This window comes from Vigna radiata, chromosome 3 (assembly GCF_000741045.1).
Source record: "Vigna radiata var. radiata cultivar VC1973A chromosome 3, Vradiata_ver6, whole genome shotgun sequence".
Classification (NCBI taxonomy): domain Eukaryota; kingdom Viridiplantae; phylum Streptophyta; class Magnoliopsida; order Fabales; family Fabaceae; genus Vigna; species Vigna radiata.
Window position 1 is genome coordinate 8,727,585 of NC_028353.1, and position 16,400 is coordinate 8,743,984.

Genomic DNA, 16,400 nt, shown 5'->3' on the forward strand with positions numbered 1-16,400 from the left:
TTTTAACCCATCTTTGACTCATTGTGTTCAGTCTTTTTTAGTTCATTAGTTCGGAATCATTTAATTAAAAATTGATTTTATAATTGCAATAGATTAACATTAGATAACTCCATCTGCTGCAACAATAATGCACAACCATTACCTTAACAAACAGTAACTCATTTAAGAAGAAGAACTTTTTGAATATGGACAAATATTGCTTATGATGATTCAAAACCAGCAAAGCATGCATGCTCTACAGCATATAATCATGAGAAGTCCACTACGATCATCTACAGTGCCCCTTAGAGTGGTTTCCCAAAAAAAACCTTCACAATCTACCAGTATCATAATTGCTGCTCTGCTTTACAGAAATGATTGCCATGAAACGTAACACCTCTTTATTAATCTTCTACATCACCACAAGCTCTCATAATTGACTCTTCCATAGCGTGACATTGTTCCATGAGTTCAATAACCTGGATTCTAACTCGACATATTCACGTGAATCATTTTGAAAAATAGTAACAAACCCTCATTTATATGCAAACGAATTTCCAACACAAACTCTGACCAATGCATACTAAATTACGCACTACTCTTGTACCTGAACCAGACCACAACCTGTCATCCTCATGTAGTCTCTATTCTTCTATTCATTCTACTGTCATACTGCTGTTTGCGCTGTACACTGATTGTAACTCCAACACTACGTGTATTGAGGAAAACTCATATAGTGAGTCTTATGCTGACTAAGGATAATACCACCAGGACCATAAAGTTAATAGAAGGCCTCAGACCAGCTGGATTTGAGGTATTTAAATCAGGAGGGCTTTGGGATCCTAAAACTGAAGGTGAGCCACTAGAGCTGCAAAAGATGGCAGTATACAGGACCATGATCAGTATCTTGTAGGCTTAGTGGTAAAAAAAACTATTTGCTGTAGCTAAGGAATCCATTTCTTTTTACTTACCCGGATGTGCCTGCCCCTGAAGAAGATGGGTAAATGCAAGAACCCGAACCTGGTCACAGTTTAACAGAGTCCTTCAGAAATTATCTTCAATTATGTGAATTACAAATTATGAAAGAGTTTAATTTACATACATTTCTTTTAACTTGGGATATATCCTAACAACAAAGAAAACACTGAAATTTATTTAGAGGAAGAATTTCTTCCCATAAATACTCTTAGGGATACAGAATGATGATTTTAGTAGATAACATCTTTACACAAACATCCGATAAGATTATACCATAATAAAGTAAATTCTCATTGAATATCTGTCAACTGATGTTTTAGCAAAGGTTAAATTAGCGTTTCTTTCTTAAAGTGGTTTACATTTTAAGACTTAGAACTTAACTCAGAATACTGTAAGTTTTAGTCCTTGAACAGTGTGTTTTGTAGTGGTTTTTCTTGGTGTCTATTTACACGGTAAAAACAGTTTTCTCATAATTGTAATGGAAACCGAAACTTCTCTTTTATACAAGTATAAGACTAAATAACCTTTTATGCATGCAAGGAGACTAAAACTTATTATCATCTTAAAATGAAGACAATAGTAAGGGATAAATTAACCATTTAATCTTTAGAGTAACAATATATAAATCAAACTCTGAAAGAAAAGGATATTGAACTACTAAGATCTTACTTGGATTGGTGTTAACTATGGTTGCAGCGCCTCCAAAGTCACAGCTTGTTGACGCAGGATTCTTCTGGTAGTAGCTATTGAAGGCAAAAGAAGCATGGTTTTGAAGTGAATTTGGATTGTAACAACTCCCACCTTGCTGTATTTGTGAACAATCTACACTTGGCATTCCACAAGCATAGTCCAATGCCGTTTGAAGAGTAGCTTCTGAAACTCCAGTCTTTGCCACACACCAACTCTGGCCCCCAGGCGTGGCTTGAGCATTTGTGTTTGGAGGAGGAGGAAGGGCATTTGTGACAGGACCATTTCCTGATGGGGGTGGATATGAGGTAGCAGGGTTGGTAACTGATTGAGGCCCTGGATTAGCTGGATTTGTGGGTGCTAAGGGAGAAGCTGGTGTAGTAGAAGGAACTGTCACAGGTGTTGCCCCTGGATTAGTGGGGGAAACTGTGACAGGATTGGTGGAAGGAACAGTGATGATGGTTGGTGTATCTGGAGGAGAGATGACTGGTGCAGGTGGGGTTGGATTTGTGGAGGAAACTGTGGTAGGTGAGTTGTTTGTGACTTGAAGAATTCTTCTGATGTGGACTTTGCTTGGCTTTTCTCTCAGGATCAGAGGAATTACCCCTTCTCCCTCTTCTCTTTTGAGATCTTCCAGTACAAAACCTTTGGTTGTCTGTACTTCTGCACACAACGCATTGGTAAAATGAGATCCTGCTCCAAGATATTTGGATACTGCCCCTCTAAACTGAGTTAATTCCATTGAACTGCGAATATCACGGCTCTTGATTGTGAAAACCACAGGGACATCTTTGCAAGGAAGAATAGAAGTAAGTATGGTTCTTTCAATAACAGATCGAACAGTTCCCAATTCCCCATCATTGGCGTCTTCTAGCATGATAAACGAATCTATTTTCTTTACAAACGCAACAATCTTAAGAAGATCATTTTCATATGATGCATTCAAATTCTCTAGGAACGAAAGCGGAAATGCCACGGAGACTTTTACTTCCCTCCCCAGTTGAAGATTGCTGAGAAACGAATGAATTGATTCCATAACAGGTATGAGCAAAGGCATCTGATCTCGGCCTAAGCACACACTGCCACATCTAACAATGACGGTGCGGATGTCCACTTGGGGAAGAATATTCAAAAGATGAACTTTCATCCATGCAACTGGAGATGATTTTGAAGAAACAAAATTTTCGTTTAAGAAGAAATCAACTGACAGGTTGGTGCCTGTGAGAGTGGTCAAAATGTTGTAATCAGAAACAGAAAACCGAATCTGAGATTTGAAGATCTTGGTTGGGTGGAGGAATGAGGCAGCAACAGAGGGTGAAGATGCAGTTCCTGCAAAGTAGAAAAGGATGGAGCCCAGTTATTGATTGAGATTCGAAAAGAAAAAGCAAAGATTGAGAAGAAGAGAAGGGTTACTCACCGGAAGAAAGGAGAATGAGAAAAGAGAGGAAGAAGAGGCACAGAGAAGGTTCTTTGGCCATTATGAAAGAGATATTGTGGTTAAGCAATGTAGAATGAGCGTGTGTTGGAATATTGAGAGGAGTGGTTGCTTTTAAAAACAAAAGGACATGGGAAAGAACCAGAGCTTAGACCGGGAAAGGTGTTCCAAGATACAAAAACCAAACCAAAAAGGTTGGGGAAAAGTTGGAACAAAAGAAAACGACCAAGTTCTAATAATCATTTACAAAATATTGAAAATATGTTACTTTGTCACTAAGGATGGGTTGGGAAATGTTTGGGTCTGACCAGAAACTTGCTTTTTCATAAGTTGCTGCTTCTTTATCTTTCCCAAACCCCTTTCTGTGTGCAAGCAATATCAGCAACAGCTTCTACCACTTCTGGATCTTCTCACACTGCAACTATACGCTCCTTTTTTTTAATTTATCAAAACTAAATGCTTTTGTAGTTTCTTATGTTAGAATCTATTGATTTTTCATATTTATAAACTGTCTCTGTTCTATTGATGAAGATTTATAAATATCAAGACAGAATCTTCTATACAGTATCTACTTCAAAATCTGATATTTCTTTAAATACAGTCAAGGAAAGTAGTTTAATTGATGGAATATCGTGTGAGTTGTTGTAAATTTCTTTTATTTAAAATTCTTACAGATTGAAAAAAAATAACGTTAAAAAATAAATTAATGTAATTATTGTTCCACCAAATTAACCACGATTATAAATGTATAGAGCAATATTAATTATCCTTGGATATTGTTAATAATTATATATTCTTATTAGATATTTTTATTGATCTGATGAAATTGTAATTAAATATTAATAAATATAGAAAAAAAACCTTCTTCTATATTTATATACTTATAAAATAAAGTAAATGCTGTTTGTATATAATTAATGATTAATAATGTTTATTAGATCGACGTAAAATGCTGGCACAAATACTTGGAGTGGGACACGTGTCATGTTCCTGTGTGATAACGCTTAAAGCTAAGAAATTTTGATTTTATTCTATTTAATGTATGAGAAATGATGGTGAGCCGTTGGATTATTGAGAGGGTCATGAATTAGTGATTAATGATTGGCGCAAGTTCATTAGCGGTAGTTGTTGAATAAAGTGGCTGATGCTGCTACTCTTTGATAAAAAATAAATGATTTTATTTAAAAAGGTTATTCAGTCTGTGTTGTCTTTTCTGTTATTTTAGATAAGAGGTATAATTTTAACAATCAGACTTCTAATGTGCTCTTAATTTTGTAAAGTAATTTTTATTTTTCTAATTTATTTAAAATAAGATGACAAATTAAAAATAAAATCGTAAATGTGCACCGACGACGTTGGTTAGGTTTGGAGTATCTACTAAGGATCTATAAAGCTAAGTGGATGGTGGTAAAGATTTATATAAGAAAAGACATAGTATCTCAGCTCAGCAAAAACCACTACCAATAGTAATAAAGGCATAAAAAAGTGATGGATATGTTTTTGTTGGGTGCAAAAGCCATGGTTGAAAATGAAAACAATTTAATAAGTAACGAAAGAAAGACTGAAAGGTTGTACTTCGATTATTGGTTGTGTTAGCCATATGTAGTTTGGGCAGAGTATTAAGAAAGGCAATGCCTAAGATACAATGTCTAGCAAGTAAGATGAGTGGGGACAAGCCATGTGGAATAATCAATTTTGCCTGCTATCACTTAACAAGGGCAAGTGTCTGACTAGGTTTCTGGCCGAAAGCTTAGAAAGAGTGTTAGGGGTGATGCACAGAATATGTCAAAAGGGTCCATTCTGAAGCTCAAAACCACAAAGTAGGAAGAAGAGGGGCAACAAGACAAACGGTCTACTAGGATTATGGGTTTATAAAGTTCTTTGTTCTGTCTTCCTTAAAAAAACAGGGAAAAAAATTTAGTTTCATAAAAAGAGGTGTAGGTTTTGTTTTTTCACTCTCATAGTAGCTCCATCTCAGTCATGAAACAAAGAGCAATTAAAAAAGTATTGTTGAATTTGTACGCTATTCAGAAATTGCGGATTTTACGGGATATTAACAATCATGTGAGTTCGAACATATATTATACGACTTTGGACACATAGGTTCTAAGTTCCCTGATCATATTAATTCTTATAAGGCTCATGAGTCTATGATCGTCCACAGTTTGAGTAATTCAGAATCTTCCTAAGCAACTTTTAGTTTTAAACAAAAAACGTATTGCATGTGAAGTAACCCTTTCATTAATCTTTACTACTCAAAACCTTAGAAAAAAATTCACAGCAGAATGACTAAGGAGTCAAAGCGTGAACAAAGAATATGAACATTTGTAGAGCTTCATAAAACGTAATTTGAAGGATTACTATATTAAGATGCATCCTACCTAACTAGGATTGAAACTGCAATTACACATAGTGGACCTATAAAATGTGTATTAGATTTTCCAAATGATTTAGTTAAAATTAATTTTAGCCTTTTACACTTTAAAAATGGTGATATTGTCTTTTTTTTTTTCGTATACTTGATGTGATTATATGACAGATTGAGTCCTTAAACTTAATTATGATTTGACATGAAGACTTAAAACACGTTTTATTCTAAATTTATATTCCTTGCCACGGTTAGAATTTTTAGTTATTTTTTTAATTAACCTAAATTTCCCTGAAATCCTAAATTTTGCCGTGTACCCTGTAATCCTAACATTTGTTTGGTAGTTTAGGGGAGAAAAAATATTGTCAATTGTAAACGTTAAAATTAAAATGTGATAACATTAACTCGGAAAAATATACCAGAGTACTAGTATCATTGCGAAATATTTACAGAAGAAAATTCTCGGTTAACCTGAATTGCTGTGGAAGTTTTGAAGCCATATATGCTGTTATCAGATTTCGGTCTATACATCAATACTTTAACTTAGCAAAACATAATTCACCTTGTACGGAGCTGAACAATGGAGTGAGCTGCTTCCAATGATGCAAAAAAGGTGGATAAAGTTTTTGACAAAATGACATGTTAGATAGGGAAAAGGAGCTATAGATTGTTAAACCTTTGCGTCAGACTCAATGAACAAATCAGTGAAGAAGGGATCAAGAATTGCTTCCTTTGACGATTCATACTTGTCAAGGCGTTTCTTAAAGGAGCGTAGATCTCTCTCGTGCTTCGAGGTACGTTCCTACAATAACAGTAGTTCATTATATTCAAGGTCAATATGTTGTTGTCGACATTGATCAATTCATTTAAGACCAGAGTTTTTGACTACTTAATAAGTGCCGCTAAACTCCGAGTAACCAAAGTAGCACACCCAAGTGCGAATAGCACATTCAGAAAGGGAGAAGAAAAAGATTGACTTTCTTAACAATTATAACAAACTATCCAGAAATCGAGTAATGCAGTGAAATGAAAGTAGAGTTTACAGAGCACAATTTGTAAAGTGAATCTGAAACTAAAAGTTTAAAATCTACAAGAATTCCTTCATACATAATATAAACACGCAAAATTGGTAAAACTAGAGAGAAGACTTACAAATGATTTCTTCGTGAGGAGTATGTCTACTAAGTAGATCAACCATAAAACGTTTGTTTTAGGACAACTGTAAATTTGTAAAGGCAACAAGAATTCAGTGTCAAGAAAACAAAATAACAGAATATTGGAACTACTATACCAGGACTATTGTCAAGANTGTACCAACAAANAAATAACAGCAGAATATTGGAACTAGTATACCAGGACTANTGTCAAGAGTGTACCACAGACAAATCTTACAANAGATTAAATTATCCTATTGGCGTGGATATGTGGAATCATACTTAAGTCAATCAAAAATTATGTAATTGTTTTATCACACGATTAATTTTCCTTACACGAANAATGCCACAGGAAGGGGATTTACGNAGTACAAGGAGATCAGCAACAACACTGGGAGAAGTTATTTAGAGGAATCTCGAAATAAATACTGCAAGATCATTTAAAGGGAGTTCTGATTGAATTATTTCAGTTTCAGATTTTGTTCACTCCACTAACAAAAAAGAACAACGACAGCATATAAACCTTTTCTTAATTTTTAAACTTCAAATGGTAGAAATTAGGAGAAGAAAAATAAGGTTTAAAGCGTACATTATCAAAGTAATATCTCTAAAGCTGTAGTCTTTAAACAAGTGGAATGAAAATTCTATGATTGACACGGTCAATCTCAATAGAATAAGTATTTTTGTTGTATACCCTAAATGTCAGGAGGGATTTACGGGCTACACAAGAAAGACATAAGAGGGATATGAATCGCGTTTGAAATTTTGAATAACTTTTCCCTGAGTACAAGAAAGAGATATTTTACATATAATCACTCCTTTTAGGTTTTTTTACCTTTATAGACAAAAACGCTTTAAGGATATAGACAAGTTCCACACGACTTCAAATGAAAAAAAATCATGGAACCGACTTCTTCGTTTGAAGTCGTATAAAGGTTCTTAATTTAAAATCGTGTAGAGCTGTAGGACTTAACCTATATCCATAATATCAAAAGCGTTTTTGCCTACGTAAAAATGTACCTATTTTTGAGACCCATGTTTCATGTAAGCAAGAACCCACTAGATCAGTTTTAGCTCATCCTTCAGGGATTGCTATATGGGAAGTATATACTCCCTCTCCTTTCTCCTTTGATGGGTCTAGTTGACCGAGGAATCAAATCATCTGTCACCTTGCCTATCCTTTTTCCTGTTTGTCTCGGAAAAAAACACGACATTCGAAAACAGCGTATCCTAAATATCGCTATTTTTATAAGAATTTGAGGTATCGCTTCTTAATTAGAGAGACAAGGGAGTGGCGGAACAAGTGATCTGAATCACTTCGACTGGTCACATACGTCACTAAAAATAATATTAAACACCACATGACACTCGTAATCTAGTATTAAAGTTCTCATTGTTCATTATCCAAGTTTGGTGAAAATTGGCCTTAATAAATCAATAAAAAGGGACGAACGAGGGAGTCGTGCCTAAAACTAGAGGCTGGATTTTCCATAGTCTAACGATCGAAAATATTTGAATCCGTGTTAGAAGATACACTAATTTAATAATGAATCATGCTGAACTATTTTCAAAAAAAAGTTGTCACGGGAGATAAAAAAAGTTATGAGAATCGTACCTTCCTTCCCACCAATCTTCAGTCACCTCCTTCATCTTCCTATATGTTTCTGACTGTGTATGTTATTTAGAATCATTAGTTTAATCAGATGGAAGATACAGAACTTACCATTCTAAATAAGCAGTCCTTACCTGTTTATCCCCTTTCGGTCCTTTAAATAGGTCAGGATCAGAGGAAAGATCTAAATACAGTATTCTATCACCTGTGCGAACAATACGTCTAATCATAACTAATGACAAATGTAAAACCCGATATCTATAATAACCCAAAGTTTCAAGTGCTCACCTGTGTTTATTCTTGATAGAGTGAAGTCAATAATAGATATTATTAAACCATACGTTTTGACTAACATCTTCCTGCCATCGAGAGTGAACTGCAACGCTTCAGAGTCACTTCGGCCCACAAGTATATTTCCCCTGAGCAATTGAATATTCATAAATTAGAAATCGTGAAAATACTATGACAGCATAGTTTATGTCACTGCATGATGACCCACCAGTGAAGATCTCTGTGTTCAAATTCAAAAGCAGACTCAGCCACAGCAAGCCCAGCCGTAACCTGCATTTTATGACAGAAATTAACCTAAAAATCAATACTTCGTCAAGCTTCAAGCACGTAGAGGGTAAAATCACAACACGTATAACATACCTGAGCCAGCAATGCCCTTGCCTCGTCAAAATTCAGGAGGGCAAAACCTTCAAGATCCTTGCCACCATGTTCTTGTACGAACACCACATAACACTAAATGTAGTTATATATTAGTATCTAATACTTGTTGGGGAGATACAGCCATGCTTGATTTTTATGGATGTATGGATTGCTCATTTGACGAGTAAATATAGTGTATAAGTAGCAACCAAAGAATGTGTCTTCGTTCATCACTTCTATGTTCTCGCCAATATGAGCTTTTACTTAAAAAAATTATTAGAGTATAACAAAATTAGCTGGGTTTGATTCACGGAAGATTATAGTCGCTTCATAAGTTCATCACCATGTTATGTTCACAGTATTATATCATTGGAAGTATCGTTGTGAAATTTAACTCAAATTAGAAATAAGAAATACACGTACGTTCATCACTGATCACTGATAAAGTTAAAGAGGAGACCTGTTTATCTGGAAACTCTTTTGGATGATCATTCTCTGAACCATGCTTTAGATCCCAATCTTCCCATGCTCGAATTAGTTCCGCGTCATAAGGTCCCTGACATACTCTAAATCTATCACAGAAGATAGGGCCACACATAGATGAGATTGGTAAACTCAAAAAGTATTGCTAGAATTGAGGTTTTAAAAAGAGTATGCGACCACAATTTAAGCTACATGTTAAGACTTTTAGGTTATCCACGACTAACTGTATGTAATTTCCCACAGTATCAACTTACGAAAAGAAACCTCAGCCGCAATTTAAAACCTTAAACTTGGTGGAAGAATAGGCAATACAAATTTTCTTCTCTGGCAAAATTTTTTTTCCAGCACGTTAAAATTATTTGAGTCATATACTTACTCTACGCAATCGATAAATGCGCTGCACAAATTATCAGAAGCTCCTACTTTTCCTCTCAATAAATTGAGAGTTTTGCATAGAAGCACCTCCTCTAGTAATTCTTCAGATCTCTGTAGTATATAGAACCAACAAATTTAAGAAGTTAATCATCAACTGTTCATCAAATATATTCAGATCGTAGCAGGGAAAACTTAGTTACCATTACATTTGAAATATAACTATTTGGAACAAAAGTAGTAGTATCTAAATATATCATACAATTATATGCGACTGTTACCTTTTGTATTTCACCATTCACTCTGAAGTCCCCGTCAAACGGAACAATTTTACAGACATAGTTATTAACCTTGAAGGCTTCTCCAAATGTTCCTTCACCAACTTTCACAATAGTTTTTGAGGCACTGGAAAAAAGAAAAGTGCATTCCTGTGAACATGGGGACACTGAACCATAATTCAAAAATCCCATGGAATGCTGGTCAAAAGGTCATGGGTGAACTATAGCAAAGACATTTTTTAATTAAAAACTACAGAGTTCTTGTATAGACTCGATGCAAGCTTACTTGACTTCCATGGGTTTGTATGCAGAGGGCCAATTATGCCCCAAAAATATTAGCAAAGACATTTTGATCTCCAAAATCCTAAGCCCTAATTCATTTTTCTGTTACAATAATATCACATTGTTCTTAAATAATTGCACAGAAAGCACTGAAAAAAAAACTCCTTTGTTTTATCTATTCCCATACACAGTCTTTAGAAATAGGAAGCAAATCCAAAACTGTGATATTTTTGTAATCAAAAAGTGAAAACAGAAAATAAAAATAAAAGCGCAGATAAATGTCCCCTTAGTTTTCAACCTCGCACCATGAACCTTAGATCCTCCCTAGCCCAGTAAATTTACTATCAGGAAATAATATACAAATTCAGATTTATAACGTAAGTTCCCTGTGATCTTGAAGACAAAACGTCATCTATTTCCGGTTTAACAGCTAACGTGAGATAATGACACCGTAATATGTATAAAGGGGAGAATAACCAGTTAACATCAAATTAACGTCTTAGCATCACAATCCAATACTAAGTGCAGACAAAATTGGCACGCAGCTAAAAATAACAATACCAATACCAAAAGCCAAAAACAATGCTTTTACAAAAAAACAACCAAATAAGTAGGCGGCATGAAAAGAAGAAACACTGCGCTACAAACAACAAAGTAATATTTGGATGCGTGTAGAAATTAAAATGCTTTAAAAATTCAAGAGCACACACACTTATGCCAACCTTTGTGAATCAAACATACACAAAAATAGCATGTTACAAGAAAATAAGAAACAATCAAATACCTAGAAAAGATATCTTGTAACAGTGAAGGTGCAGACTGTCCACAGGTTGCTAATAAAGCGGAAAATGGACTAATGTGGTCATTGTCAACCGAAGATGACGTTGATGCCAGAGAAAGTTTCTTAACGGCAGCATTAATATCTTCACATCCTTCACCACTATGAGCAAACAGCATCTTTTCATTTGTTTGGCGCAGATGAATGTCATTTCCAACAGAAGTTTTCCTATCTCCGGTTTTAATGGTTTGCAGTAGTGAATTGTTTTTCTCATTTGTTTCCAATATTCTCAATTCAGGAGTACTAAAATCAATATCTTGAATACCTTCCAAACGCGTGGGTGAAGTATCTAGTATTTTGGACAGTGTAGTCGAGGGACCGTAGGAGGAGTTCAACCTTCTGGAGTGTAACCACTTTTCTAATCTGGAGCATATAGTTGGCAATGGTCCCTCTTGTGTCATATCACCTGTGATCCATGTGCTTTTCTTGGGTGAGGGGCTTTCCTCCAACAACTCAAAAGCATCAACCTCTTCAAAGTATAACCTCTCCTTCTCAACGTTCGGAGGTTGCACAAGCTTCCCCTATACATACCAAACACACAAATAACAAACAAACAACCAAAGTATCCTAAAACCTCACAGATATTATTCTCCTTCAAAGGTAATCCTGTTCGAGGGATTGCAAAGCATTAAATGTGACAACTCTCCCAACAGAAATTCAAACCTAACTCCCAGCTATTGATTTTGATATCTTCCAGAATGTGCAGAATACAAGACATGGAGTAACATAGTGTGATGACAAAGACATACTTTGGGAAGTGCAGGCTTTCCTTTCCTTTTGTCCTTCTTCAACTGAGGCTGGTAAACCATACAGGCACCAACAGCAATACTAGTCCTCCCTCTGTAAAAAACGTTAGTAAAAAATCAGACGAAACAGCGATCGAGGATTGGAGAGCAACTAAAGAAGAGAATGCAGACCTGGTGGAAAGCGAACGATTCCAACTGATTCGCTTGTTGGGATCCAAACTCGGCCGAGTAGGACGCGGTAGGGGAAGATCGGAAGGGTTTCTGAAAAAATGAACCGAAAATGAAAAAACAAAAATAAAAAATGAAAATGAAAAAGAACATACTGACGGAGTGAAGAAGAGGGAGGTACGAGTTGGTAGGATTGTGGGGGTTGCGAGGGTGTCTTCTCCGGTAAACGACGTCGATTCGTTGGGGTTGGGGGGATTCAACGGCGATGATTTGTGACCATAGATCAAGTGAAGAAGATGATGCATTTGAATTTGAGGAAGGGCAGCGAGGAAGAGGAAAACCCGTGCCGTTAATTGCTTTGGAATTGGTGCTCATGCTTCTGTACTTCTGTTCTGCTTCTACTTTTGCTTCACTCATCAATTTGATTCAAGTCCCATCCTATCAATGTTCCCAGTTTAAAATTATGCCTGGCGGGAACTTTCAAGCATTGATTTCTCCTTTATGCTTCTTCTGGTGCTGTAGACAAAAAATACACAAAAACAACAAGCGTGTTGCTTCCTACACCTCCCCAAGTAGGACTTGTACCTCCCCATTAATTTAATTTATTTCAAAAATATTCTACACTTCCCTACTATTTCCTTTTAGAGTGTTTCTCCCTACACCTCACCTCCTTCTTCCTGCACCTCCAAAATTACTCATTTGTCCTTCTTTTAATAAATTTAAAGCATAATTAATGATTATTTAATTATATTCTATCCTCCCTGCACCCCCACACTCCCTTCCCGTTCACTTTTATGACATTTCTTTCTCATTCAGTTTTACTGTTTATACATTGTTATTTCTATTTCTAATCGTGTTGTGGTGGTGCTTGTTGGTAGTGATACTTGGTGGTGATGATCTCGACATTGGAGCAGAGGAAGAAGAAGAAGAGATAGGAAGATGCACCCCAAAATAAACAAACCGCACTTTGAAATGCAGTTAAGAGGTGTCGCACTTTGAAATGCGGTTAAAGGGTGCCGCATTTCGAAGGGGTGCCGCATTTCGAAATGCGGTTAAGGGTGCTAAAATTGGTTATATTTTCACCATTTTCTCTTCTTCTCTCTGTTACTCCGATATATTATCTATCAATTTATACATATAGACAAATTTTCCTGGTATTCCTATTCCTGTGTATGAACTCATGGGTCTGAAATTTAAAAAATAAAGTATCAAATAATTCTTTAAAATTAAAATATTATAATTTTAATTTTTAAAATATGCATCTTATTATTAATATTTTAAATTTCATAATCATTATTATATGGAAAAGAATAACTGAAAATGAACGTTAATTGCTTAAAATGCAAACATGAAAGCAAATATCAATTACTGGGAACTAGAAGCATTAATTTCACCTTTATATATTTTTCTCTGCATCTTCATATTAAAAAAAGTCCAATTTTACAATTTGAAAATTAAAAATAAGGGGTGCATTTTTGAAAATTAAAAAAGTCCCTTAACCGCATTTCGAAATGCAGCACCCTTAACCGCATTTCAAAGTGCGGCACCCCTTAACCGCATTTCGAAGTGCGGTTGGTTTATTTTGGGGGTGCATCTTCGTTGTCCGCAGTTCACATTGCGGCTGAAGCGAAACGCGGTTCGCAGTTTGCAACCTTCACGAGCTGTCTCTTCTTCTTTCTCTCCTCCAATGTCAAGATCATCACCACCAAGTATCACCACCACGACCAATAAGCACCACCACACCACGGATCAGAATTAGAATTAGAAATAACAATATATAAACTGTAAAACTGAATGGAAAAAAATGCCATAAAAGTGAACGCGAAGGGAGTGTGGGGTTGCAGGGAGGATAGAATATAATTAAATAATCATTAATTATGCTTTAAATTTATTAAACGAAGGACAAATGAGTAATTTTGGAGGTGCAGGAAGAAGAATGTGAGGTGGAGGGAGAAACACTCTTTCTTTTATTCCAAAAATACCATACACCTCCTCACTATCCTTAACAATCTTTCTCTTTCTCTCTCTACATTAATTGAACATTTACATGGCTCATTAATGGAACATTTATATGACTTAAATTTGAATATATTTTATTAAATAAGTTTGATTCAATCTTATTTTCGTTGTTAAATATATTTTTTTCTTTTCAAATTACTTAATAAATGGTAAAAAAAATTTCTAAATTTCTAGAAAAATGTTTATATACACGTATCTTTTTTTTACATATAATATCTATAATTTTTAACATTATATTATGTTTTAACTCACCGACATGTTTGACTCAAATAACTTGAATAAAATATTTAATTTATTAGATAAATAATATAAAAATATTATTAAATACTTAAAATATAAAAAAAAGTTATTTGTTAAAGATTTAGAATTTATTTAGTTCTTTCGTCATTATAAAGTTAGTATATAATAATAATAATAATAATAATAATAATAATAATAATAATAATATATCATTATTTACTATTAATATTATTATGTTTATTATTTTGTATTTGCATCTAACTTTTAATTTTATAAAATGGAAAAGGTAGAAGTACTAATATTGAAATTTCCTCTTAATTTTATATTTTGTAGTATGTTACAAATTCAAATCTCAATCATGTGAATCCATTAATGTAGAGAGAGAAAGAGAAAGATTGTTAAGGATAATGGGGAACTGTAGGGTATTTTTGGAATAAAGAAAATAGTGGGGAGGTATAGAATATTTTTGAAATAAATTAAATTAATGGAGAGGTACAGGTCCCACTTGGGGAGGTGTAGGGAGCAACACCCAAACAACAAAAGTAATTCGATTCTTAATTCCATCGCCAAACTGGGCCCTTAGTGGATCCAGCCCAATATAAATGCCCACGACTTTGGTGTTGTTTGAGGCTTTCTTTTCTTGTAACTGTGAACCAAAAAAGTTTGGGCGTTGATCTCTGCACCTCCACATATTTGAACTTCCACCTCCCCATCCCACTTTTATCTTTCCTTTTTTTTATTTATATTTTTATTTATTATTTATATTCCTATTATACCCTTTAGTAAAATCTAATAGATTAATTTTAATTCTAATATAAACCTAACTTTTAACTTTTTTTTCTTCCAACTCTCTCTCTGTTTCATTTGGTTTTTCAAATTTTTTGTGTGCTCTTTTCTTTCACTGTCAAAATTTTCTTTTATTGTGAGAATTTTCTTTCATTGTGAGAATTATTGACAGAATTCTTCTCCTCTTAAAGATATGTTTATCCTAATACCTTAAACAGATCTGATTATCCGTCAACGGATGTCAACATCCGTTAAGGTCTTAGAGCAAAAAATCAATTTGATCTTAAACCCTAAATCACATACATTTGCAAACCAAAAAATCAACGAAAACTAAGCAGAAACCAAACACTCGCCGCACGCTCAAGCCGCACCGCCGCACACACCACGCAGCACCGCCGCCGCTGCAAGGCCACACACACCCACAGAGCCACGACCACCGTGCCACACACACTCACACCGCACTACAGAGCCACGACCACCGTGCCGCACTGCGGCACACAATCACCGAACCTCCGCACACAACCGCCGGAGATAACTGGAAAAGTTGAAAACTTTTGGCAAATGAAAGGGGGGAGCGTACTCGGAGCTGAGTTAGAGAAGTCAAGGGATGAATGGAGCCTTGGAGGTCGAGGTTTTCGAGAACGAGTCGCGAGACACAGTCGCCAATGCACGACACNCCGCTCCAGGAACANGGGCNGGTGGTGCTGGTGTTCCATGTTGTGAGCTTCTGGGAAGTGTCTGAAGCGGTTTTGAAGGCCACGAGAGTCTCGAAATTTGGGTTACTGGAACCTTGAACCGTGAGAAGAAGAAAATGAAAAACTAGAAAAAGAGCGAGGCGAGAGAATCTTGCTGAATGCAAAGTGGAAGGGGAGTGAAGTTGTTTTCAAAAGTAGAAAGTAAAGTAGAGTTATTTTTTAAGAGGGTTAAAAAAGTAAAAATAAAAAATAAAAAAAGTTAGTTTTATAATTAATGAAAATTTAAAAAAAAATGGGGAGGTAGAACTCCAAATGGTGGAGGTGTAGGGATCAACACCCAAAAAGTTTTAGTTTACTTATGTTATATATTTTAACTTATCATGTTATTTTATTTTAATAAATAAAAGATTTAATATTTATATTAATGTTATATATTTTTAAATAAAATAGTTTATGTTTTCACATCTGAAATTCCACAAAACATATTATATATCAACAAAGTCATGGACTCACGTATATTCCAATCACACACTTATTTGTTAAATTATAAGTTTGGTGTCAAATCATAAAGCAAATTTCATCTCTCCTTTATATACTTAAAATTAAAATTTAAGATTAAATATGTTTTT

At 35.0% G+C, this 16,400-nt stretch overlaps 2 protein-coding genes across 2 annotated transcripts; both read right to left on the reverse strand.

Annotated features, from left to right (window-relative positions):
* Positions 1 to 184: 184 nt before the first annotated feature.
* LOC106757955 lies at positions 185 to 3,453 on the reverse strand. The gene is made up of 4 exons (XM_014640822.2): positions 3,062 to 3,453; positions 1,627 to 2,973; positions 951 to 999; positions 185 to 847 (listed from the first exon to the last, which is right to left on the reverse strand). Exons 1-4 carry the CDS (start codon positions 3,120 to 3,122, stop codon positions 709 to 711), a joined length of 1,596 nt encoding a protein of 531 aa, XP_014496308.1. The 5' UTR covers positions 3,123 to 3,453; the 3' UTR covers positions 185 to 708.
* A 2,372-nt stretch (positions 3,454 to 5,825) lies between these two features.
* Positions 5,826 to 12,544, reverse strand: LOC106757143 (serine/threonine-protein kinase haspin homolog). The gene is made up of 14 exons (XM_014639741.2): positions 12,213 to 12,544; positions 12,035 to 12,124; positions 11,867 to 11,957; positions 11,064 to 11,638; positions 10,001 to 10,124; positions 9,724 to 9,833; positions 9,325 to 9,436; positions 8,865 to 8,957; positions 8,713 to 8,774; positions 8,502 to 8,632; positions 8,348 to 8,418; positions 8,217 to 8,269; positions 6,600 to 6,666; positions 5,826 to 6,249 (listed from the first exon to the last, which is right to left on the reverse strand). The coding sequence occupies exons 1-14, from the start codon at positions 12,446 to 12,448 to the stop codon at positions 6,118 to 6,120; spliced, it is 1,947 nt and encodes a 648-aa protein (XP_014495227.1). The 5' UTR covers positions 12,449 to 12,544; the 3' UTR covers positions 5,826 to 6,117.
* Between the last annotated feature and the right edge of the window lie 3,856 nt (positions 12,545 to 16,400).

What these genes read in the sequence shown, in the direction of transcription:
- LOC106757955 (XM_014640822.2), bottom strand. Translation starts at nt 3,122, where the DNA reads ATGGCCAAAGAACCTTCTCTGTGCCTCTTCTTCCTCTCTTTTCTCATT. An exon ending in CATAGTTAACACCAATCCAA is followed by an intron (nt 1,000 to 1,626) that starts GTAAGATCTTAG and finishes AACTGTGACCAG; the next exon opens with GTTCGGGTTCTTGCATTTAC. An exon ending in TCAGGGGCAGGCACATCCGG is followed by an intron (nt 848 to 950) that starts GTAAGTAAAAAG and finishes CATCTTTTGCAG; the next exon opens with CTCTAGTGGCTCACCTTCAG.
- LOC106757143 (XM_014639741.2), bottom strand. Translation starts at nt 12,448, where the DNA reads ATGAGTGAAGCAAAAGTAGAAGCAGAACAGAAGTACAGAAGCATGAGC. An exon ending in AATCGTTCGCTTTCCACCAG is followed by an intron (nt 11,958 to 12,034) that starts GTCTGCATTCTC and finishes CGTTTTTTACAG; the next exon opens with AGGGAGGACTAGTATTGCTG. An exon ending in TTACAAGATATCTTTTCTAG is followed by an intron (nt 10,125 to 11,063) that starts GTATTTGATTGT and finishes TCTTTTTTCCAG; the next exon opens with TGCCTCAAAAACTATTGTGA.